Below are 25,405 nucleotides of genomic sequence, written 5' to 3' on the forward strand. Positions count from 1 at the left end.
TGATTGGGTTAGCCATGATTGAAGGTATTGTAAACTGATTAATATTGTAAAATATCCATTTCGTTTTAATTGGCAAATTTACGACGTTGCTTGAGAGTTGTAAGCGGTCTACAGTTTATTGTCAAGAGTGCAAACAAAAGAAAAGGAAGTTCCTTGCTTTTTAATGACAAGGGATTAAGTAATAGTCATGATGTAAGAATAGCAATGATTTATGATGTAACCTGTCTAAATTTAGCGAGAAATCTATTGTTTTTGCGCCGTTTCAGCTCCTCCAGCAGGTTTTGTGATCCTGTTTGTGGACATTCCCTTGAGGATGACTACATCGAACAAGTGTCGTTGACTCATCTGAAGCATCACGTCATTCTTCATCTGTATATGTGTGTGTGACAGACCAGTCTGGAACTCTGTGGCCTCGCGTGTGTGTGTGCGTGGTCTCTATATTTACCGTTATCCTGTGTTAATCATGCAATAGCTTTAGCTATTCCCACAACCTTGTTTATGTGCTAACTTGCATTCCTGCACTGAAGTGCGGACAATGGCAGGCTTTGAAAGGGATCGGAACGTACTGTGTGCTAATAAGGCTGTCATTGAGGGAGATATCATGTGCCCTGGACGGGGGTGTTTTGGTTTTTTTTGCTGTTGTTGTTTCTCCACCTCTGTAAGAGGCCATAGAGTAAGGCCAGGAGAGACTGCAGTAAGCACTCATGATTCTGGTAATGATATCATTACAGCTAGTCATTGCTTCTCATGCATTGTTTAACAAAGATATGTTTGAAGTGCTCAGCAAAGAGCTCAGGCAGAGCTTTCTCAGCTTGCAAGCTGAATCAGAAGGCGGTCAAGATCAAGAGCAGGAGACACCTTTTTAAGCTCTCCACTTGACAGAAAGGAGAAAGTTAAATTAACATCCCAAAATGACAGCATGTAAAAAGTTTTTTTTTTTTATTCAGCACTCTTCTCTCTATTCATATCCAGTATAGTGACACTTAAAATGAAAAAAAAAAAAAAAATTATTGTTTTCGAAAGAAGGCTATTATGCTCACCAAGGCTGCATTAATTTGATGAAAAATAAAAGTAATATTGTGAAATATATATATATATATTTTTTAAAAAGACCATTTCAATATGTTAAAATTGTATTTAGTCCTGTGATGCAAAGCTGACTTTTCAGTACGCTGGTCTTCAGAGTCACATGATCCTATAGAAATCATTCTAGTCTGCTGGTTTTGGTGCTTAAGCAATATTTTTTATTATCATCTATGTAGAAAAAATTGCTGCATAATATTTTTTGTGGAAACCATTGTAAACTACCGTTAAAAAGTATTGTATGAATAAAATTAATTTTTTTAGCAAGGATGCATCAAGTAAAAGCAAAGACGTTAATAATGTTACAAAAGTTTCAAATAAATTAAACCAGTGTCCCATGGTTTCCAAAATATTAAAAAGCACAACTATTTTCAACATTGATATAATAAATTAAAAAGATAAGAACCGTTATTAATAATTAAGCACTAAATCAGCATATTCGAATAACTTCTGATCAATCATGTGAACTGAAGGCTGAACTAATGGCTGCTATGCAACACAAGAATAAATTACATTTAATAAAATGTAATTAAAATACAATACGATTAAAGACACTTGTACATTTTTAATCATGGTTTAGATCAGGCCACTTTATGTGCAGATATGTTTTGATGATCTTGTTATCGTGGATGCAGTGTGGGGGTTTTTGATGATGTACCCTGTGGATATCTTCGTTCTCCTCTGAATTGTCCCAGGCCCAGCCCCCCCCCCCCCCCCCTCCACACTGCCTCTGCAGTCTGCAGTCCACCTGGACGCCCGCCATCTGCAGCCACGTCAACATCCATCATCCCACACACTCTAAACAGCATCAACACACGCTCACGTCCAGGATACCAGAACACATCTCACGCCAAATTACAGAACATGCCCGTAGCATTTCTCAACCTCTCAGATCTCTGTGGGATCTAAAATGAAGCATCATAAACCCAAGTGTCACAGTGATACAGTGTGCTGTACTCAATAAGAATGTTGTTTTTTTCTGCAGGCCTGGTGAAGCCAGTAGTTGTTTTTTTGTTTGCCTTGCCAACATTTTCACATAGCTGCAAAATTGTGTTGTTTAGCAGCATATATTTTAAGCGTGAGAATTTTTATATAGTTTTCACGAGCCAATTCGGATAATAATTTGCAGAAATATTTGTATCCACTAGCTTTGAGGATGGATGGGTGGATTGATAGATATATGGATGGATAGATTTGTTTGGGGCTATATCTGGGCGACATGTCATCAGTAATGGAAGTGTTGTCTAGGACAGGCTTCGCTTACTCTCAGCTCTTTAGCAGTAATTGCATCTGGTGGTGGTAAGTATAGGATTAGTGGCTTTAGATAAATTTCCACCAAAAGGGCCTGTCTTCTGTGGCTTGTTTGTCGCTCTCTCAGCATCTCTCTTTCTTCATCCTTCCGTCTCTCTGGCTGTCTTTCTTTACTGGTTTGTTGTCGGTTGTGCATCACGCTCCAGTTGGCCTGCTGCATTCTCAGGGGAGTACCTTTAACACCTCAACAGTGCAGCTTTCTTCTCTCTAATCTTCCCCTTCCCCTTCCCCTTCCCCTGCCCAGATTACTGTATCAATAACCATCTGCCGGCCTCCTCAGACAGCACTGCCCCGGTACAGTCACAGCCTGTGGTCATACAGTCCTGCCTCATGCAGGATTATGTGGGACGTTTGAGCCAACGTCATGAAATTGCACTGTGATTGGCCTGTGAGTAAGCAACAGTTGCATCTTTGTTTTTCTTTCTGTCTGGGCTCCCGCTGATTCACCAGTGTTTATGTCACCAGTGCAAAAACAATGTGGAAAAAATAACATCTTATGACCGTGTGGTCAAGTAGGTCTTGTTTTTTGTCTGTGTATTCTTTTGCTGCTGTTATTTTCTTCTTTGTTTAGCTAGCGGATGATTTTAGAGTTCAGCCCATCCCTCAAGTGGTGCGTTGTTGTTGAACTGTCTTTTTTAGGTCCCTTCCTCTTGCAGCTGGCATGGCTAACCCACTGGCCAGATTCACGAAGAGAAATACTCTCTTCATTTTCTGCTTTGAGCTTCACAACATGGATAACTGCACAGGATGGAGATGAAAGAGGGCGCTGAAGTAAATAACCAGTGAGGTTGGCCCTCGTGAGCTCCCCGGCCCGGTCTGTCAGGGCCACGTTTCTAACCCAGACCAGATGTCAGTGTGCACTCACCCTGACACTCCTCACCTCCTCCATGCCACCTTTGTTCTTCTCTGTCCATCTTCTTTCATGATCTATTTTTGTGCCATTCCCAAGTCTGTCTAGCGTAAGGTTTTTTTTTTTTACACCATATACAGTATACATAGGGTGGCCATATGCACCGTTCATACGGGACACGTCCCGGCCAGGAATTTAATATTGCCTAAAACATCCAAAGCAGTTTGACCAATAACATATTGTTATTAGTATTGTTTATAATTGACCAATTGTGGGGCTGTGTGTGAGAAGGTGAGAACTACAGGGAACGATCAAATCGATGCAAAGCATGTGTTAGTTCGGTCATTTGATTTGAATCGTTGCTGCACACCGATCTAAAAAAGACACCAAAGTAGGTTCGTGATAGAAAATCAACAGCATTAGGAGCTGTCTGCTCTGCTAAATATATCTAAAGTATACACCATACTTTACAAGTTTAATTTGTAGACACAACAAGTTAGCAATTTGTTTTTAGCACAGACACTGTGGTTTTGTGGTCCTTCAAAACATTTCAGCCCATTTGTTTCAGTTGCCTGAAAGACTACTTCTGGCTGAGCCAATGAAGTGCAGCATTGCATGCCCGTTTATTTTAGCTACCTTGGTTGCGGAAATATTTTTCCAATTAATTTTTCCTATAGGAATTTTGAAAAGCCTTTGTTTAAGAGTTGTAAGGCATGAAACAAACCACTTATATTACTTTGATATGAAGCAAAAAAACAAACAAAAAAAACAGACAAAGTGTACCGAACAGCTGAGACAGGGTAAAAATATATTAAACTGTAAGTATTTGCTGGTTCCAGACCAGTTCTCTGATTGGCTGAAGTTTCTCTACAGAATTTTAGGCAATATATATTTCAGCAGGAATCTGTATTTGCGTAAGTTACAATTTAAAAATCAATATCCCTATGGAGAGAATTAATTAGTTTTTTTTTTTCTTCGGGATCCAGACTGTTGCACCCTCTAGTTTGGAGCGGGACTACCTGTCTTGGGATCATAGCAGATGGTAAAATATTTGGGTAATCCGCTGGGAAACATATACAGTAATTATACAATAATACATAAAGGCTTTAAGTGTTAACAAATCAATTAATTAGCCTTTAAAAATATTTGTAAGAAGATTTGTTTATGAAAATTTTTTTAGCTGTCGTAAGCCATTTCTATTCTGAGCATGAGAAATGTCCTCGAAAACTGCCGTAAATATACCGTATTTTTCGGACTATAAGTCGCACCTGAGTATAAGTCGCATCAGTCCAAAAATACGTCATGACGAGGAAGAAAACATATAAGTCGCACTGGACTATAAGTCGCATTTATTTAGAACCAAGCACCAAGAGAAAACATTACCGTCTACAGCCGCGAGAGGGAGCTCTGTTTCTTCAGAGTAGACAACCGGAGCACTGAGCAGCATAGAGCGCCTTCTCGTGGCTGGACAAGGTAATGTTTTCTCTTGGATCATGTCTCTTAGTTAATTTCTCTTGGTTCATGTCAAATTAATTTTGATAAATGAGTCGCATCTGACTATAAGTCGCAGGACCAGCCAAACCATGAAAAAAAGTGTGACTTATAGTCCGGAAAATACGGTACTTAAATATGATGTTTGTCATGCTCTAGGCCTAGGCCTTCTCTTTTTAGCAAATAATAAATATCAAATAATAATACATTTGCGTATTCCAAATTGATTCCAAATAATAATGTAAAAATTGCATTTGCATGCATATGAATGGAAGTCAGTGGTTTACAAAGTCTTGTGTGATAACAGCCTTAACATGTATTTAATCGTTTGTCGTCTTACTGAATATGATGGATTGGCTTCTGTCATTTGACATGTCTCTGTTTTCTTCCTAATTATGAAGCACAAAGCTTTGGATATGGTTCTGGTTAGTGTGTTGTGCCAATAGAGTGACTTTTAAAGTGTAGATTTATTACAAGTCCATCATTTCCATAGTCTTTCCTAGTAAGGTTGCATTAACTCAAATTCCTGGAGCTAATCTTGAAATAATGCAGCTTAATCACTCTTAATAAAAGAGTGGCTCACCTTGGCTGCTGGATGGCCACATTATCAGATCATTGAGCTGTAATTGGTGTCATGAAACCTAATGGTGGGTTATCTCCATGGGGACTGGAGTTTTTCCCCAACTTTATGGTGCAAAGATTAACCTTGGAGTGTTTGACCCCTGTGTGGTGAACACAAAAATGGGTGTAGCTGTAGCTCTGTGAGCCAGAAAAGGGGAATCATCTGACTGGAACCAAATACAAACAGCTCCAGTAAATGCCAGGTTGGAGTGTTTTCTGTGATGTCAGATGGTCTATTATAGAGTAATGTACATGTCTCGGCTCTATTATGCAGTGCCTGTGACAGACAGACAGACTGCAGGTGGTCTCGGCCCTTTACATCCATGAAGCACTGGTTCTTTCCACCCCCTCTTCCTCTCTAAAGGCCGAGGTTGTCACAACTGGTCCCTAGAGCCATTCAGTCGGGCAAAGGGCGAACCCCAGCACACGTAATTGGAATCTTTTAATCCTCACAGAGCCTTTTTATTATCTGAAATAAAGCAGTTTTATTCATACATCTTGCTTGGGCTTCAGGTAATGTTGTGGTATTTTATGTGACATGGTCTTTTTAACCAGTAACGTCATTGCAAATGTACACACAATCCAGAGTAAAGGCCCGTTGACACGCCACAACTATAACACGAGTATAATGTAATGGCAGTGAGGAGCGATATCAACTTTTTTTTTCCAGCTAATGAATGATAGCCAATCAGAATCCATCTGTCTTTAACTGAGAAAACTGCAGCACGTTAATGTCAAATGCTGTTGTTAATGCTAATATGATTATTGTCTTTGTGCTTGGTGTAAACGACATTCGCTGCAACTAGCTTATCATCACACCACAAACATACATTTGAGACCTTGTGACACATCAGATATTTTCATTCATTATATTTAAAAAATCATTTGATTTAGAGCATGCCAAATGCGTGTGTGATTCTACATTTCATAGACGCAGCTGGAGAATATGTGGTCACACTATTTTAAAGTCCCATTCCGTGATTAATAAACCGTTAACCGTTTGGCTCAAACTACTAATTTGCTTCTTATTAATAAGTATTGTGTAGGATAAAGGCATATATAAAATGGTCATGCAGAATATGTGCTTAAAGGGGGGGTGAAATGCTCGTTTTCACTCAATATCCTGTTAATCTTGAGTACCTATAGAGTAGTACTGCATCCTTCATAACTCCAAAAAGTCTTTCGTTTTATTATATTCATAAGAGAAAGATAGTCTGTACCGATTTTCCCGGAAAAACACGAGCGCCTGGAGGCGTGACGTGTGGGCGGAGCTAAAGAATCACGAGCGCGAGTAAGCTTTTGTGTTGAGAGCGTTTGGAAGCTGTGACAGCTGTGAAGGCTGAAACTGAACGAAAGCAGCAGCAGCAACGACTCGCTCCGAGCGGGGCTCGAACCTGGGTCTCCGATGGTAGGCGGACGCACTAACAAGGAGGCAGAGATATTTTAAGCAGTTTTACTCACCGCCTGCGGTTCCAACACACGATCGTGACCCTTTTTCGTTGGGATTGCATCATCCTTAAGAAATAAACGATACGCAAATCCGTCGTCAAACTGGGCCTTGTTTGTAAAACAAGCATCTTCGAAATGCAGGGAACAAACAAAAACACTTGCACAACTCCGTTGATGCTCTGTAAAAATAAACTCCATCCACTGGTCCCTTAATGCTGTTTTTTCTTTGGTAATCTGTGCAGGGTTGTCTTGCCCTGGCAACCAAAAACACACTCCTTTTGTGACATTTCGCGACGCTCTCGCTCTGATCAGTGAAGTGTTTTGTGCTCTCAGTGCTGTGCTATACGGGAGCGCGCACTCTTCCGGGAGAAGTGCCCTTAGGACCCATATAAGGAAATTCCGCTCCATCTAACGTCACACAGAGCCATACTCGAAAAAAACTTTCCGAAACTTGTGACAAACCGGAAGGAGTATTTTTGGAACAGAAATACTCCTTCAAACGTACAACTTAATTTTTGAAACTTTGTCCATGTTTAGCATGGGAATCCAACTCTTTAACAGTGTAAAAAACTCAGTATGCATGAAATAGCATTTCACCCCCCCTTTAAGTACTAATAAACAGCCAATATGTTAATAATGCTATTAAGCAACTAGTAAATGGTTTTTATTGGTCCCTATACTAAAGTGTTACCAAATTTGCTTATGAATAGTTTATAAAGATGTGGGGGGTGGTGGGAGTTGCAATGCTTTGATATATAATTGTATCAGCATGTCTGTAACCAATTTTCTTGCATTTTTTTAAATTGCAAATCTGATTATTAGGTAATTTTCCATGTCTTTCACTGGTTTTTGGAGATAGAACTGAAGGTTATATAATGTATATCCTGTGCTACATACTCTAACAGAGCTTTGAAATGTGTCCTAAATGAAATCTCATTGCTACACTAAGCTCTCATTAATTAAGGCTGCATGTGTGCTTTGTTTTGCAGGAGGCCGCCGCGTTTGCACGAGGACAAGGCTTTGAGGTGAGTGGATGGAGGATCACACACTAAACAGATCCTAAAGGATTATTTTTCAGCTGATAATGAAGTTCTTTTTCGGACAGTGATTGATGTGCTATTATACTCTCTTGGCCCCCTTGCAGTGGTCGCCATAGCAACCTGGCAGTCGTCATGGTTTCTTTGTTCAGCCAGCACTCCGGCTCACACACACTCTCTTTCTCTCTCTCACACACACACTTACACACACAAACACATTTTCTCCCCTACTCTCACACATTCTCTTCCCTCTCTCTCTCTCGTCCCCCTCCTTTTCTGTTATGACGCATTCCTCCCAGGTCTGCACCCAACATCGCCTACAGATGTTATTTATTGAATTTTGAGAATGCTCTTGGGAGGAGAAAAAGAAATCCTCAGGGGCTGCTTTCAATTCTGTCGGTGTACTTGGCAGGGCTGGCAGGTGCCTTTGTCGAGGAACCCACCTTGTTAGCTTCATTAGACAGTGCGAGGATCCGCCGCGGCATTACGCTCAATTATACCACGCCGCATCCGCTCATAAATACTGGATCACCTTCCCCTCCAGTCTCAGAATGTGGAAACACTGATTGGCCTTGTTTGCACATAACACGTCAAAACAATACCAGTTATCTCTCTGAATAGCAGTGAAATGCAAATGTAATAGTAGTGTTTCTCGTCTCATATTCACAAGTGTACATGGGGTGGGGGGGGGGGGGGGGGGGTTAAATGTGAATTCATAAGCAAAGTAAATGTGGGTTTAGGAACAGCACGCTTAAATAATTGAAGTGGCTTATCTTTTTTCAAATGCAGTACTATCCTCCTGAATGTGTTTTGTCTCAGTATGAATAATTGTCTTCCAGGATCACTCAAGGTGCGATCGACGTGACTGGAATGCAAAGCAGATTCTGGCAGCAGAGTAAGTTAGAGAGAGAGAGAGAGAGAGAGAGAGAGGGAGGTAGAGAGAGAGAGAGCGCATGCAGGGGCGAGAGAGAGAGAGAAGAGGAGCAGTTCGTGAGCCAGGGAGATAGAGGAGGGGGCGAGAGCTTGCATCGCACAGAGTAAATATATAAATGGCAAGCACTGTCACACACTGTGAGTACCTCTTCACTGATTTCACACACGTCATGTTGATTTAGGGCTCAGAGAAAAGGGAATCTTTGACATACGAGTCTTTGCCCCTGATTTTGCTTCAGAAATAAACGTCTCCACAGAGTATGGCAGCTGAAATGTAAGCATTTAGTGACAGGACAGAGAGAAATAGAGAAAACGCTCTAGTTTCAGGCCCCAAATGTACTAAGAAGCATGTCATGGTTTGTCTTTCGATCTTATTCATACACGCCTCCGCACATCAGCTGACTATCCACATCTGCGCATCTCAGTTTATGTGGTTCGTAACATCACAGACGTGCTCCCCCTTGTTCATCGGCAATAAACTTTGTACCCCACTCATACCTAGAGCGAAAACCGTGGTTTTATTTTATTGGGTAATAAAGCAATAAAGTGGTTTCCATCCAAGTTGGGAATTTAATTCATTCGAAAAATCATAATATTTTGAAAACAGTTTTCAATAAACCAACGTGTTTAGGAGAACAAAATCATCACTTGGCGCAAAATAGAAATGAAAATTGTAGCAGCTGTGGTCCTTTTTAGATTATTTAATTTCTTCTGACTTTTTAAATGGACAGCTAGGAATTTATTCAGTAAATTTAGTTTTTTCCTTTTTTGAAGTTTCTTACATGTCTTTTATAAACTTCTATAAATAAATTTGTTATAAATTAAGTACTATATATATATAACATTACAATACTTAATTTCTAACATTTAAACAAAATCATCCACCAGGTTTGTACATTAAGGTGCGTTTTGAATTTATACAATTTCAGGTTTTGCCAGTTTTTTAAATATATAACATTTATTAAATATATTTTATCATATATTTATTAAATATATTTTATCATATATTTATTAAATATATTTTATCATAATATATCGTTAGCCATTTGACATTTTGGATTTATAATCTTTTTTTGCTATTATTGTATTATGTTTCTTTATATTGATATATCCTCCCGGCATTTTTACTGCAATATCTCAGAAATTGCATACAATACATGGATGAAAACATGGATAATGATATGCATTATTGTGGTTGTAGGCACTTTAAATCTCGAAGTCTTCCCAGGATGCCTGTTCTTTAATACAAGCTTCCAATAAGCTCAGTGATTATCCAAAGAACTCCCTAGCAGACGCTGCCAGACATGCTGTACCTTTGTAAAGATAATATTTTTCTCACTTCTTAAACAATGTGGCAACATTCAGGAAGTGTGAAAGAAGAGTGTTTTTACAATACAGCTCTACATCTCGTGAAAATCTACACGCTTTATGAAAGTGAAAATCAAACACGTCTGCTTAGCGTCAATCCATTTCTTTTGCTTCAAAGAGATGCCTTGTTAATAAATCAATTTACATCTCAAGAAGGTAGATAAGAGTGTGTTATTTTCTCTCTGTATTGAGCCGGCATTAGATCTGGCTCACAGTGTGATCCGATCCTCATCTGTTTTACTTAAATACCCTTAGATGTTGAATCCGCCGCAGGGTAATTGATGTTCTATTGGCTGCTGTTCTTCCTACAGACTACAATGAAGGAGCTGTTTTATTAGCTTTAATATGGACACAGAATTGGACACCCTAATAAGGCAGGGGTTTTTTCGCCTGCTTTCATCATTGTTAAAGGAGAACATCTCTTATGATAATCACTGACAGCTACATTATGGCTTCCATGAACTGATGGTTACCAGTGAATGGAGAGATATTATGGTTAAGCTTAATTAAGCTTGTGCTTATTATGTTTTTTATGCTTAAAACCTTCATTACACACCCCTCTGATCAAACACCGTTATTGAGTAGCAAGTAGTCAATGGCATGAATATGCTAATGTGTCTGAGACCTTAGCAGGGAGCTATGTAATCTTTTACACTGAAGGGTTAGTTCAGCCAAAAAGTCTGTCAAAATTCAATCACGCTCATGTCATTACAAACCTGACTGACTTACACAACAGAAGATATTTAGAAGAATATTTTAACACTTTTTGTCCATACAATGAAAGTTAATGGGGTCCAAAACCAACACTAACAAATCTTCTTTGGTGTTACATACAATTTTAACACGCATCTCTGTGTATACTTTTTGGTCATAAAGGTTTAAAATGACATGAAAGTAAACGATGACAGGATTAAAATTTTTGCCTGAAATATCCTTTTAAGAAAACAAAGACTTCTAAACCACAGCTTCAACTTGTCTCACTTTTTACATTCAGTCTCAGTGACAAATTGCCTTCAACAAGCCCTGGAAACAGTATTAACCTCTCCATTAGCACCTCTGTAGACTCCCACAACGCCTCTCCCTTCTTTCCTCCTTGGGAACGATCAACCTTTTAGTGGTGATTAGAGGCTGTGTTTGGGGAAGCGATTAAAAGCCCCCTACACAATTTAGCTGAAGCAAGTTAGCGCCAGTGGGGGAAACGCCAACATGGGAGCATGCATCCCACGGCAGCTGCTCCTAACAGTCTCCGAAGCCCTCTGCCCCCCAACCTCAGCACCTGTCTGCAGGAGAGATGTGCACAGAAAGCCTCTTTATTCCCAGAAGGGCTCTTGCCTTTCTCTGTCTGGACTGAAGGATCCAGTTGTGATGTTTCTTGATGGGTTAATTATGAGAATAGCTCTGACAGTTGATATTCAGATCAAAGCGAACAGGCGTTCGGTCCCTCTCAGTCCCTCAGGCATATATATATTCACACCAGCAGATAGCTATGCAGTGATAAGTGCCTGAGAGTGAGACAGGAAGGCTAATTTATACCCCACACCTCCTAAATCCTCACTCTCTCTCTTCCAACTCTTCTGCATCCAACTCGTCCCTCCCTCACCCCCTCCCCAAAATCATGCTACTAAAAATTAAACGACTCTTAAGAAGTGAATGATTAATCTAATGAAGCTGCAGAGGTGTTCTACTTCTGCTAATGAAGCCTTGCATTCTAATAAGTCACAGGAATACACTGTAATCATAATTGAAATGCCAAGCAGGGTTAAAGACAAACTGTGATCGCAGATGTTGCAGCGCCGAGTTATATATGTAGAAAGAAAATGAGTAGGCAGCGGCTGCTGGGGGCTTTTATTCAGAGCTCAGGGTCCTTAGATTCCAGCTAAACATCTGTTTTTCAATGGGCAATCACTGTATCCTGAATACATATAACAGACTTCTCGGCTTTTACAAGCGCCCTGCAAGTTTCTATGCATGCTGACTCCCCTAGGTCTGAAATGAAACACCTCCTCACTCTTCGAGGAGTAAAATAAAAAAAGTTGGTTTGACATGAAGAGTTTGGATTTGTGATTTGCATTGTTCGAGGCCAAGAAAAGAGAGTAAATTATGAATGAGTAATGCTATTCGTGCACGTCAGACATTTAATCTGCGCAGTTGAATGGAGCTCCATATGAATATATGACTCACTCCATAGGTCCCCACCCCCTCCCCTCTGAGTCTCCTGGCGATTAAGTGTTCATGAGCATGTGTAGCAACACTCTCTCATGGCTATCATGTGTTTGATAGTTTTGATGATGGGATAATGGTGGGCTTATAGGCAGCCACTTTTCGTCACAGGATACCTATAGACCTGCAGCCCCTGACAGATTTACAGTGCACAGTCAGCTGATACTGTAAAACAGTAAGGGTTTCATAGAGCCCTGGGTTTTGCTTAAATCAAGCCACCACATTCGTACTCCTCCTGCTTTCTGGGTCTAGCCTTGGGCCTTTACTGTCTGTGGTTGAGTTTTCCAGAAAAGACTTCATTATCTAGTTAGTTTTGCATTCTGGTGTCGGTTCCAATCGGAACACTTTAACCTTCCACAGAGCATGCTGTATTAATGATTTCATCCATATTTATGAAGTAGCTTAATACTTGTTGGGGGAAAAAACTTTTTAATGTATTTGTATTAAAATGTGGGTCATAAGTAAATTTTAAGCTGATGTTTAACAGTAAATTTGGTCTTAAGGTGCAGTTACATTTATCATTGTTTTTTGAATACCGTTTGAGTGATTTAATTTGTTTTTGCCATTTTTGCTTTTATTCAGATAGAATAGTTGAGCTTGGGTCGTCCAAAGTACAGTTGCGCTACATTTCGAAGCGCTGCAGGGTGATTATGATTGGGAATTACCAACACAGATTTCACATTTGGTTCAACTGGTCACAACATTTTCAAGTGTCTTTTTTTTTTTTTTTTTTTTTAGCTGTGCTTCTTATATTGCTTCTTTATTTATAATAAAAAATAGTACTATTTTGCCCGCGCCTTCAATGTCCTGTTAATGAAAAACGTGAATCACTGAGCCAATTTCTCTTTCAATACAAATGCAAATGAAAACAACAGTCTGGCAATGTAAACTCACACCAAAGTCAATATCTTGAACAGCAAGTGCTGCAGTAAGCTGATTGAATCTGTTCGGCGCTCTGCTGATCGGCCAGACTGCAGGAAAGCGGACCCTTTTTTGTTGAGTGTGGAGGGAGACAGAGGTGATGAGGCAGCTGGGCCTGCCTGGGACACACCACACTACCTCGCCATTAACAAAACTGTCAAGGGCTGGTGGCTGCCATGGCCAAGCAGCCTCTCTAGTCTGCTTTTGGCAGTGGGACGAGTGGACATGTGACAGACTCAAAGCTTTGGCAGCGTTGGACTGCCTCAGACCCTCTTATTGGGGCTTTGTGTGACTGGAGGTGGGGGGATGGTTTCGAACCACCAGCACTCAACCCCTTAGACCAACCCACCCCCAGCACCAGCACCACCCATTCCGAACACACACACCCCCCCACCCCCCACCCCAGCTCCTTCTGTCCAGTACCAGCTGGGAGGTGTGAGGACTAGAAAATACAGATGATCTCATTCAATTCCCTAAACATCAAGCACTCACATATATACTTAACTGTTAGTTCTATACTAATAATTAGGAAGTTATAGTATTATTTAAATGCAGATTCCATTTGCATTAATATTTTATTTAACACAATGAAATGTATAAATGTTGGCTTCCAAAAGGGTCCATATACTTTTGGACCTACTGTAGTTGTGGACAGTGCGCTGCTCTGCATGCTTGGAGCCCACTCCTACCTGGTCAAAGCTGGCACCCCAATCAGGATCTTGTACTTTGACATCTTCAGTGCCCTCAACATGCCTCTCCAACTTGGTAACAAGCTCAGCGCGATACCGGTGAACGCCTCCACAATCTCCTAAATCATAGACTATTTTACCAGCAGGCAGAAGTTTGCGAGGCTCCAGGGAGAGAGCATGGAGTTCTACAGGTTGCTTGGAGTCCACTTAAACAGCAGACTGTGCTGGACAAACAAGTAAGCCATGCAATATAAGAAAGGTCAGATCAGGAGGCGCAGGTTTCTTAGCATGTACAATCAGCTGGTATAGTTATATTTTACTATTTTGTTCAGTCCTTTTCTAGACATGAATATTCTGTTAGTGGCATCTCTATTACGGGCCTTTTTAGAAGTGCTTAGAGTCAAATTCAACAAACAATTCTGTTCATCCTGCTTGGACATGAAACATGAACATGCTTGGAGTATTGTAGTAGCAGTAGTATTGCTGGCTTGATCTACAACAGCATTATGAAAGAGATTATGAAAGAAAAACCCTGATCCAAATGTTTGAAGGTGTTAATGGTTCTTGTATGGACATTCTGTACATTTCATATTTATGAAATAAAAACATACTGTTAGTTTGATTTGGATTATTTTTCTTTGTAATGAATCTAATCCATACAGCTCTGCCTTTTCCCAAATGTATGGCTCTGAATGATTGTTTCTTTTAAAAGATTTTTTTAAATGAATCAAACAGTTTGCAACCAATTGTGCTTTGTCAGTCAGACAGTCTGCACAATCATGAAAAAAAAATATATATATGCACAAATGCATATTTGTACGTAGTAAATCTATTTGTATCCTCTCCAAAACAATTTCTGATTGACTGCCTGTCAGCATTTGAATGCTGGATCCCACGTTTGTATCAGGTTACATATTTTCAGAACACCAGTTTTGCTTTTGACGATTAATTACATTTGAACATGTTCATTCAAGCTTTTGGTTATTTTGAACAACTGTTTGAATGTCCAACTTTTTTCTTGAAAGAAAATTGGCTTATTGCAGATGTAGCTGATCAAAAGCCAGAAGACGGAATACTTCATTGGGTTCCTTTAAAGCCACTGAGCGATACATGCATCATTTTAGTTTCTTGTTAGCATTTAAACATTTCATTGGAATGAATGCGTGAGTCATGAGTGATGTGATTACACATGACATTTAGCATTTCAACACAACAGCCGTTCCCAGTGAGATGTAGTTGGCAATTGCAGTCACTAAACACACTCAGTGGGTACGACGATGACTCAGGTGCATGTTTTACAAGGTGCAGTATTAAAGTAAATCTAATCTGATCTGGAAGAACTTAATATTTGCTGCTTACCCTCAAGTATGTGTTTTATTTTTTCTCTCATGCAGACTGAAGACATTGAGGAGATTGCGAAGAAGGCCCAAAGCTTACCCAAAGAGAACAAGAAAAGGCAGAGGACTGTTGTCTTCACCCAAGGCAAAGAAGGAACTGTAATGACCAAAGGTGCGTGGGTCATCTCTTTGGAATTAGGTTTTCATAATCACGCTTTTAGATCAGGACCATCTCATGTTAAAAAAGAAATAACACAACCCCCAGAAACACGTTTAGTTATTTACAGTTGGAATGATGTTGATAGATTTCCTCTGTAAACATCAGTGAATAGCCTCAAACAAGGTCATCTTAAGAATAGAATGCCATTCTCTCTGGCGGCTTTCGATGTTGCTCAGTGTGAAATGAATTCGCCCTTGGCAATGACCTCCTATCTCTCAGATGCAGAATTTGAATCCAAAGGGCTGTTGCAGTCACATTGCTATGGTAACTGAGTGGTGGGGGATCTTTCTGTGGAGTGGATAAGTTTAACCGAATAGTGGGGAAAGCATAACAGTTGTAACTGATTAAACCAGCGGGGTTTGAAGTAGAAAGCAGGGAGGCGGCAGGAATGTGAAAGGGACAGGCTGAGCTGTTTGTGCTCTTCTTCTCCTGCTCTTCATTTCTTCTCCTTTTTGCACCTGCCAGAATGGCATTCCTCGCTTTACAGTCCGCCAGTGCCCAGTCTCGGCTAAATTCCATTTGTTCAGGATAATTCGCCTTTTATTGCCTTTTGTATTTTGATTCATTGAATTTCACAGTGTTGTTACAATGAATTCTGTCGTGGTTGGACATTATTTAAATCTCTCGGGAACACAATGAGTGCCTGCCCCTGCAATGCTCTGGAGACCCGGGAAAGAAGATGAGGTAAACACGGTACATGACCTTTAGACGCAAAAACCCTGAAGAGGTTTGGCCTAGCAGTTTGCAGATCCACACCAGCTGGTTGAGCCTTGGTGTTCATGCAAGAAACAAAAGTTTGAATCTGGTCTGCATCCAGTTTTTCCACCCTCTCAGATAATACAATTCAAAATAACTGTTTTCTACTTTATTATCTTTTAAAGGGGTCATATTCTGCGATTAAAATTTTTCCTTTCTGTTAGGAGTGTTACAAGCTCTTGGTGTATAAAGATGATCTGTAAAGTTGCAAAGACAAAAGTCTCAGATCCAAAGAGATATTCTTTATAAAAATTAAGACTTGCCCGCGCCCTCCCTAAAACGGCTCATTCAAGCACGCCCCACATCTCTACATCACTTTGTGGAAATATTTGTGTAATGCCACCCAAATATTACGCAAAAAAAAAGGCGTGGTTTCAGTAACCACAGTTAGTGTTGAAGCAGTCATGTCAGGGAGATGCTTGGTGTATCTTGGTGAAAGCAGAAGCACTTTATTTGGCCTTCAGAAAGTAGATTCATTTAGGAATCTTTAAGGTTACTTACAGCAGAACATCAACAGATTTTATGGATGACCGTTTCTTGAACCTAGGAGAGGAGGTCATTCTGACTTCGCTACGACAGTCTGGCACTTCTGAATCAGCTACTGTAAGTATGTTTTGTTATTAGTTTAAGTATTTGATATTGACTGTTCAAATGCAAAGTTTTGCGCATTGTGTGTGCACACCTAATACACAAAATAATGATCTTTTAAAAAGCATCATATGACCCCTTTAATGTACTGTAATTTATTCTTGTGATGGCAAAGCTGAGTTTTTTAACACCCATTACTCTACTCTAATGTTACATGATCCTTCAGAAATAATTCTGATATGCTGTTTTGGTGCTAAAAACATTTCTTATTATTAGTATTATTAATATTGAAAACCGTTGTGCTGCGCACTATTTTTTGTGGAATTATGGTGTTTTTGTGTCAGGACTCTTTGAATAGAAAGTTCAAAAGAGCAGAATGTATTTGTAATAGAACTACATATAACATTTCATATTATAAATATCTTTACTGTCACTTCACTTCATCAATTTAATTAAATTAATTTCTTTAAAGAAAAATGTTTTGAATGGTATGTAGTGGATATTGTATTGCTGTTAATTTGACTATTTAATGTGATTGTATAAATTAGTCTCTCTTTTTTCCTGACATTAATGGAATAATTAGATTTAAACAATGTTTATTTTCTTGTCAAAGCTTATTTTTACTGAACATACCATGTTAAGATTGTTCTCTTGAAGGCCTCACTCTTAGAGTTTCTTGACACATGAAAACCCTGATGACACCGCAGGCCTCTCCTCGTCCCTCGTCCCTGTTAGCTTATAGGTCTAATCCTATTCACAAGTCCGCAGTACAGGATTGAAGTGTTGTTAAACAGAGCTGTCGCAGAGCTCTGTATTATACAATTTACACAACATGTTACCAGAGTAACGCGGCAAAGCTGGCTGTATTGGTTCCACTGTGCTGCGTTTATCACACAAACGCTAATAGCATTAGTCCCCCTGGGCTGATAAGGCTGCTCAGGCAATTGCTACTCCTGTAAAGCCTCATCAGAGGAAAGCGCTACAAGACAATCCTTTCCTTTTACTACAGAACCGCCTCATTCCCACTTGCTCCTAGCTAACTTTCAGCCTTAGCGTCGGCTTTGGAGAAAATATTCTCCTGGAGGCATTTTACGCTGCACTGAGGGAAAAGGCGGGCTCTGCTAACCTCCTGCAGCCCTTTCAAAAGAAGCCGCGGGGTCGGCGGCTACCCCTGGCGAACCTATGCGAAGTGAACGAGGACGACGCGCATGAGGCAGTTGGCCGTAAAAAATGTCAGGCGTCGCACGAGCGGCGAATAAGTGGCTTCAAATAGCAGGGGCGACGGAGAAGGAGCGGGACGTTATTGCTCCCCGCTGCCTCCGCCAATAAACATCAATATAAAAGAGAATTGAAGATTTGCTCAACCTCCCAGAGGCTGTGCTCTGATGCCGTCTGATCTCTACATTTCATTTGCAATTTGCTCTCTATGTGGGGATGTGATCATTCAGCAGGCTCTGAATGTCACAATGAAGTTGTTTTAATGGTGATTAAGAAGGCTGGGATGATAGGCCCTGGGGGCGACGCTCCAAAGAGATGCAGATTTGTTATTGTGTAGTTCCTCTTTGTGCGAGACGGCTTTCTCTCGCGGCATAAACGCAGGCTGTCCTCGCCCCTCCACATTAATTTCCTTAATGAAAGCTGCCAGAAGAGGAGCCCTTAATGAAGCACCTTTGTGACATCGCTGAACAGAGCGCGGCCCTGCTGGCGCACCTATTACAGGCTCGTATTAAGAGCACGTCGCCCAGGGTCTTTGATCTAAAGATGGCTGAGTGTGCAGGGTCGCCCAGGGGCTCCGGCAGGGACGACAGCGTCACGGGGAGGAAGAGAGTCTGTGATGTTCTATTAGTACTTTCCCTCCTCCGTGAGTTTGCGTTTTAAGCTAACTTAATTGCACTTTTCGTGACCGCTTTGAAAAATAGAACGTCCCGTTTAATCCCAAACTACTTGATGTGTGGGAATGTAGCCCAACGAGGGCAGGCTGACAGTTTCGGGCAGAGTCATGACTCATACGTGTCGCACTTTTCTCTAACTTCCTGGAACCGAGGTTCGAGAGAGAGATAACCTTTGTTGTGTTCCTTTTAATATCACAAGAAGTGAAACTAACACCACAACAGGAGGGGCGTCTTTGCATTTCTGCAGAGAGAGAGAGAGAGTGAAAGGGTGAGAAAGAGAGCGAGGCTGCTGCAGTTTTGTTTATTTCCAGTTGACTTGTATTACTCCACTGTTCTGTGATATCTGGACATGACAATATCCTTATCTTATCTAGGCTGGAAAACACTGGGCTTGGATCTGGTTTTCCCAACTCAAGCACATGATGTGTTTTAAAGGGATAGTCCAGGCAAAAATTGTTACTCTCATGTCATTATTTATGACTGACTTCTCCAAAGTTCTTCTCCAAAGTTTCCCTGGTGTTTTGCAGGCGCTTTTTAATCAATGCTGTATTAAAGTTGTCATAAAATGAAAATTCCCCATATTTTCTAAATGCATGTTATAGATTGTGAATAGTTCATCCATGCGTAAGTTTGACTTCTTAAAAAAAAAAAAAAAAAAAAAAAAAAAAAACTTTTTACGCTCATAATAGAATTTAAAGGTCATAACTTTACAAATTTCCTTGGTGACACATGCAGGACTTCTGGACACTGCCCCTTTACTATAAGTGACTGCAAGCTTGTATTCAGATCTGCTTCCAACAACTAATGTATGTAACCAAGTCCTCCCCTACATTTTTTCTTTTTTTAATAATCTTTTTCACTCAGATGTACATCACAATATGGAAGAAATGTTCTGTCCCAACTTCTGTGTCTTTGTGACTCTTAAGAGTGAGAGAAATAAATGGCCTTTACTTGAGTTGCGAATAATTCTAAAGTCGCTTCATGTAATCCATTTTTTGTCGTCTACTAAAGAGGAACATTTTCATTCCTGCTCCTTGAGAGGTGCTGCTTGTCTTGAAACTTATTTGGGAGGAATGTGTCTTTTAATAATCTTTTTCACTCAGATGTAGATCACAATATGGAAGAAATGTTCTGTCGCAACTTCTGTGTCATTGTGACTTTAAGAGTGAGAAAAAAAAATATTGCCTTTACATCAGTTGTGAATAATTCTAAAGTCACTCCATGTAATCCGTTTTGTTTTCGTCGTCTACTAAAGAGGAACATTTTCAGTCCTGCACCTGGAAAGGCGCTGCTCGTCTTGAAACTTATTTGGGAGGAATGTGTCTAATACGCTGTCAGATTTACCTGCACCTAATGAGCCTTTTAGTTTCAGTCTGTTTTCCTCCGTTTCTGTGAGCCCTTAGCAAAGGTCATTATGCTCTCATAAACGCACACGCTCCTCCTGTGTGTGTGTGCGCGCGTGTGTGCATGTGTGTGTATGTGTGCGAGTGTTCATGTTCTCCCTCACATTTTTCTTGTGTTATGTTAGGGCTATTATTCTGTAATGTTTGCCCATCCTTGTTTGTGTCTCATTAATGCAATGCACCTTTGACGTAGCTGAGCTAAAAGAGAAACACTGTAAACAGTCAGTTAGTGGCTGCTTGTTTTGATAGGCTTAAAAAGCAAAAGAATAGAGCTGTAAGACACGTAGCATTGATTGATTACGTAAACAGCCTTTGTGATGACTTTACTGACACAAGGTGGACTGAACTTTCCTGTTCAGGCAACGTAGTTTGGATGTCAGATTAAAAAAATTAAAAAGTCGCCTAATTGTATTTGTTGCAGTCACATGTTCCTATCTCAAATTGTGACTTTATATCTTACAACTAGAGTATTGTTTTATAACTAACATTATTTCTCACGATTGAGACAATTTATTAACATTTTTCTTATTATCTCTCTCTTTCATATCTGTAACTTAATTCTTATATTATTTCTTATGTCTGTTTTGATTTTGAATCTCACAAATGCAAATTTCTAACACTATTTCAATTTAATATCTTACAATTACAGATTTTTTTTGGTCCTTATAATAGTGATTATATATATCTCACAATTTAAACTATATATCTCCTATATAATTCTCATAATTGTAACTTTAGATCTCAAAAGTGTGACTTTTTATATTTTAATGTGTTGTATTTTCTTATTTTAAACTCGCAATTACTTTTAATCTGAGGTGAAAATAAGATGACTATCAAAACTGTAAACTTATTTTTCATAATGAACATCGCTGTGAAATTTTATATCTAATGTTTTTTCCATTATTAACTTAATATTATATAGTTATCTCAATTTTGGTAGAATTTTCTCAAATGAACAACTTTATCTCACAATCTCACAACTTTTTATTTAATAGTAACAATTCCGTTTATTTTTACTTGTCTATTTTCGAACACCGATTATTTAATTCAATTCATGAAATCTGAGCATATGCATCGCATCATTCAGTATCTCACTCGTGATGGGAAGGGCAATGGATGAAGACCTCCTCACGTCCGCCAAATCGATCGTGACATCATCACCGCTCGTCTTCAGCTAATTAGCATGGCTCAGAGGCGAGGGGATCTGATCAATGTCTCGCTTTGAAAAGGGCAAAACTGCCTCTTAAAGCTCTCTCCGTCCCAGACTCCTCTGATTATTTGTGCCGGTTATCTCCTGCCACTCTCGGCATGGTGGGTGCCCTTTATTAGCGGCTAAATGTGTTTGTCACGCTCATGTTTCTCTGACCGACCCTAACGTGGAGATAGTGGGTAAGAGAAAAGAAGGAAAGTGAGGGCAGTTTCCTCAGTCTGTTTGCCAAGAGGAGGGCCATCCTTGTTTACTCCTTGGAGCTTTTGTTTGGCTCAGGGGCCGACGAGAAGTGGATTTGAGAGGAATAATCTCTCACCGTTCCGCAGCTGTCTCAAGGCCTTGAATCTCTCTCCCGCTCACTGGTTGTGTGTCATGTCTCATTGTGTAGTGAATAGCTTGTCATTCAGTAACTCAGGTATCTATTGGAGACGTGAAACATTTCTGTTGCTGTCTGAACAGCCAAAGAATAATCCACCGTGCGATCACTTTTTGTGTATCGCAGTGATATATTGGAAAGACAATGCCTAAGATACAGTAAAAGAGTAATTATCGCATGACCCAAGGCGTTCATGGTTTTGGCTTGTCACATTACGAGCATAATCATATTACGCCGCACATAACTAGTGATAACAAGAGAATTTATTACACGTAATTGGCGTGACTCCACAGCGCTGTAAATGTTACGTTGGCTTTTTCTGACGCTCTGCCTCTATAAATAGCCATGCGTGCGTGTTTTGTCTTCGCCGGCCTGTTATATTTTGAGCCGGTCAAATACATGTTTCCAGTGCTGTTTGTTCCTGGAGTGCCTTTGCGAGCAAAGCCGTGGTTTCCTCTTCTTCCTGAGAGGCCTGTGCCAAAGGGATACAAAACCCTAAAAGCAACATCTCACTTCTGATCTGTGTACACAAGTGTCAAAGACAGCACCAAAACGAAACAGCTGTACAGAAGCTATTAATATAACCTCACAGCTCGGGAGGTGTAACTTTGTTGCCCTTTTTTTCTGCTCCCTGGATAGTCACGCAGAGGGAAGTATTTTGGCTTTCTGTATGAACATGTAAAGTGAAGAATGGCAAAACCACAAAAGCGATGGAACTCCCTGTGAACTGCCCAGAGACTGTGTTTACAGGGACGACCACAAGCCAGTAACAACAAAGACAGGTTTTGCCAGCAAAGTTTTAATTGCCATGCCTATTAAAGAGCCCTGCCAATGGCCTCTTTTGTGTTATACATTAACATGAAATTGGTCCTGGAACGCTCTCAGACTAACCAAAGCAGCATGTTGAGAGCCAAGTTCAATAATATGTTTTGAATAAAGATGTGATGTGTTCTCTCCGGTTTGATGAAATGGGAGATGTCGAAATGGAGAAATGGTTTTGGGGGGAATGAGAGCAGCATGTAGCGATTTAGGAATTTAATTTCTCCGTTTTTATTTGCCCTAGTTTGCTCTTGCGTGCTTATAGAAATTGTCTTCATTCACACTGGACCAGAAACTCTTGTTAAACCTTAATTCAGAAATGATTCATTTTTACTCTTTAAATTGTTCTTTTGTTCAGCTGAATTGTCTTTGCCCTCATACTGTTTTGCCTTTTATTTGACACTCAAGAATTGGCTTAGTATTCTGCTTATTAGCTGCACCTTCAAAACATAAACAAATGGGAATTGAATGATTGATTCTGTTAATGGCTCCTTGCATTCATTCTCTACACAGAGCCGTAGTCTACGGACAACTAACACAAAATAGTTTTCAAAATCGACAAAGAATCGCCTGCGATTTTAACATCGGTTTTGTGTAGATTGTCAGTGAATTACGGCTCGGTGTCAACCAGTGTTGCCAAGTCTGTGGTTGTTTTTCATGTCCGCGGGACGAAGCGACCCCAATACAAATAATGTGATATTTAGCCCCTAAAATGCGAATTTTACCTAGGGAACCCTGCTAAAAAACATATATATTTTAACCCCGGGAAGCAATTTTTATCGGGGAACCTCCCGGAAACGCAACTGGGCTAGTTTTTGACTAGTTTTATGTCACTAAAACAAATTCCTTGTATGCGCAAACATACTTGGCAATAAAGCTCTTTCTGATTCTGATTCTGATTTTAAGAAGCAACTGGGCAGGATTTGTTGTGGAAACCTGGCAACCCTGATCTGAACGCAAGTGTTGGAGATATACTTCTAATTACAGGAGCGTCTCTACTGATGAGATGTGCATGAAAATTGCATTCGATTTTTTGCACAGCCCTACACACTATGTAGCAGTTTGTTTTGAATAACTCTTATGAACTGGTTCATTGTGAATCAGTAATATATGCCGCAACCAGTGTAGTGTGAATGACTCTTAAGAGTCAGTTCTTTATAATGAATGAAACCCACACAGCTAGAGCTGTATAATCCAACCACCGATTGCTGAACTAATGCCTAATGAATCATACCTTTTTTATGAATCAAACACATGCAGCTTTCAACTTTATGCTGTGCTCAAGTTTTTTTGATTCACTTGCGATTTACATATTGAGTTATCAGTAGTATTTTACCAGGATAAATAAAAAAATGTATTTAATTTATAGTTAAGGCCCATTATTGGATTGTATTTAAGCAACTTCTAAAGTCTTTCTTTTTTTTAATTTTATGAATATTTTTTAGTTATTATCTTGAATTTAGTTTCATTTTTCCAAACATTTCTTTCACAAACACAATACTTGAATTATTATATTTTTGTTGTGGATGCTGGTTAAAGATGGCACACAGGGACAGTAATGGAAACATCCTATCGGACCAATTAGTAGTGTGAATATTTCTTTTTTTCTAAGCATCTGCCTCTTGCCTCCATTCCTTGAAACTCTTGTCATTGTCCCCATTGAGAGCTGAGAGAGGCTCCTGGACACCATTTGGCATCCAAGTGCTTGGACGCCTCGTCCTCCAGCGCAGCCCCTCTCATTTCACACATCCTCCCCCCATTATCATATCAATTGATGCAGCTTGTAGGAAACAAAGTGAGGTTATGGGAACCACCTAGAGCAACATGCACCATTAAACATCAATGCAAGGGGACTAGCACATATGCAAGTTCAGCCTTGTTTACCAAGATAGAAGACTGGCAGTGTATGTTTCTCGAGCTCTTAGAGCTCAGGGCTCTCCCTCCAAACCCTAAATCAAGTTTAATCTGTTTTACACACCAAGCTTTTATTGTATTGACTTTTATTCCATGCAGCAAATTACATGGACTTTATAGGCAGCGTACTCTAGTGTTTTAAGATTTTTTTTATTGTAGCATATTTTTTTTATTGTTGACTCTGACCCTTTGATATGACCTAATGTTGTACCATGTACTTCCAAGAACCACCTCATAATTTTTTTTCCAGATGACTCACCACGGCTGGGATGTTAGGACATTTCCCAGCATGCCTCTGGTGTGTGACCTGTCATCAAAGGGCAGAGGGGTTAGTCTGTGCAAGTACCTACATTCTCACCATGCTGAATTGCATTGTCTCTCTGTTACCTCCCTCACAAATCTGAAGAAAAGAGTGTCATTGCTTCTTACGAGCCTTAATCGTCAGTTTGATGCCCATTATTGTCTAGAGCCTCTTCAGTGCAGTCATGGGTATCAAAGGGAGAAACAGTTAATGGCTATTTTTTCTCTCACTCTAAGGCTGCGCTGTTTCTGAGTCATAAAAGGAAGTCGAATCAGGTCAGCCTGTGTACAGGAAGGAACCACATACAGTTTCATTTTGAACATATTCATTTGCGTCTGGTCATTTTTTTTCCCCCACCTTCAGTCATTTGTCTGTTCAACCAAAACTGCAGATGTTGGCTCCATCTAAACGTGTGCATCTCCCAGTTTGTCATGAGTGAGAAAGCATGCTATGATGGCAATGGAAATATTGTAATCTTTAATTGCAAAATAATAGATAGATCATGAGTTTCTGTTAACTTAATTCACACGGAAGATCCTCCAGTTAATCATTTCAAGAGGAAGGCGGGCGAGCATGCTTCATTGCCTGCATTAATTAAGCAAAGTCGTTTTGCTGC

The 25,405-nt window shown here is 39.9% G+C and overlaps 1 protein-coding gene across 3 annotated transcripts in view; it reads left to right on the forward strand.

Annotated features, from left to right (window-relative positions):
* Positions 1-25,405, forward strand: part of adka (adenosine kinase a) — a 158,125-nt gene that overhangs the window by 127,917 nt on the left and 4,803 nt on the right. For all 3 annotated transcript variants that reach the window (XM_052572824.1, XM_052572825.1, XM_052572826.1), the window contains exons 8-9: positions 7,795-7,830; positions 15,368-15,482. In XM_052572824.1, the coding sequence (XP_052428784.1) occupies positions 7,795-7,830; positions 15,368-15,482 (151 nt within the window). The remainder of the gene's footprint in view (positions 1-7,794; positions 7,831-15,367; positions 15,483-25,405) is intronic.

This window comes from Carassius gibelio, chromosome B13, assembly GCF_023724105.1.
Source record: "Carassius gibelio isolate Cgi1373 ecotype wild population from Czech Republic chromosome B13, carGib1.2-hapl.c, whole genome shotgun sequence".
Lineage (NCBI taxonomy): Eukaryota > Metazoa > Chordata > Actinopteri > Cypriniformes > Cyprinidae > Carassius > Carassius gibelio.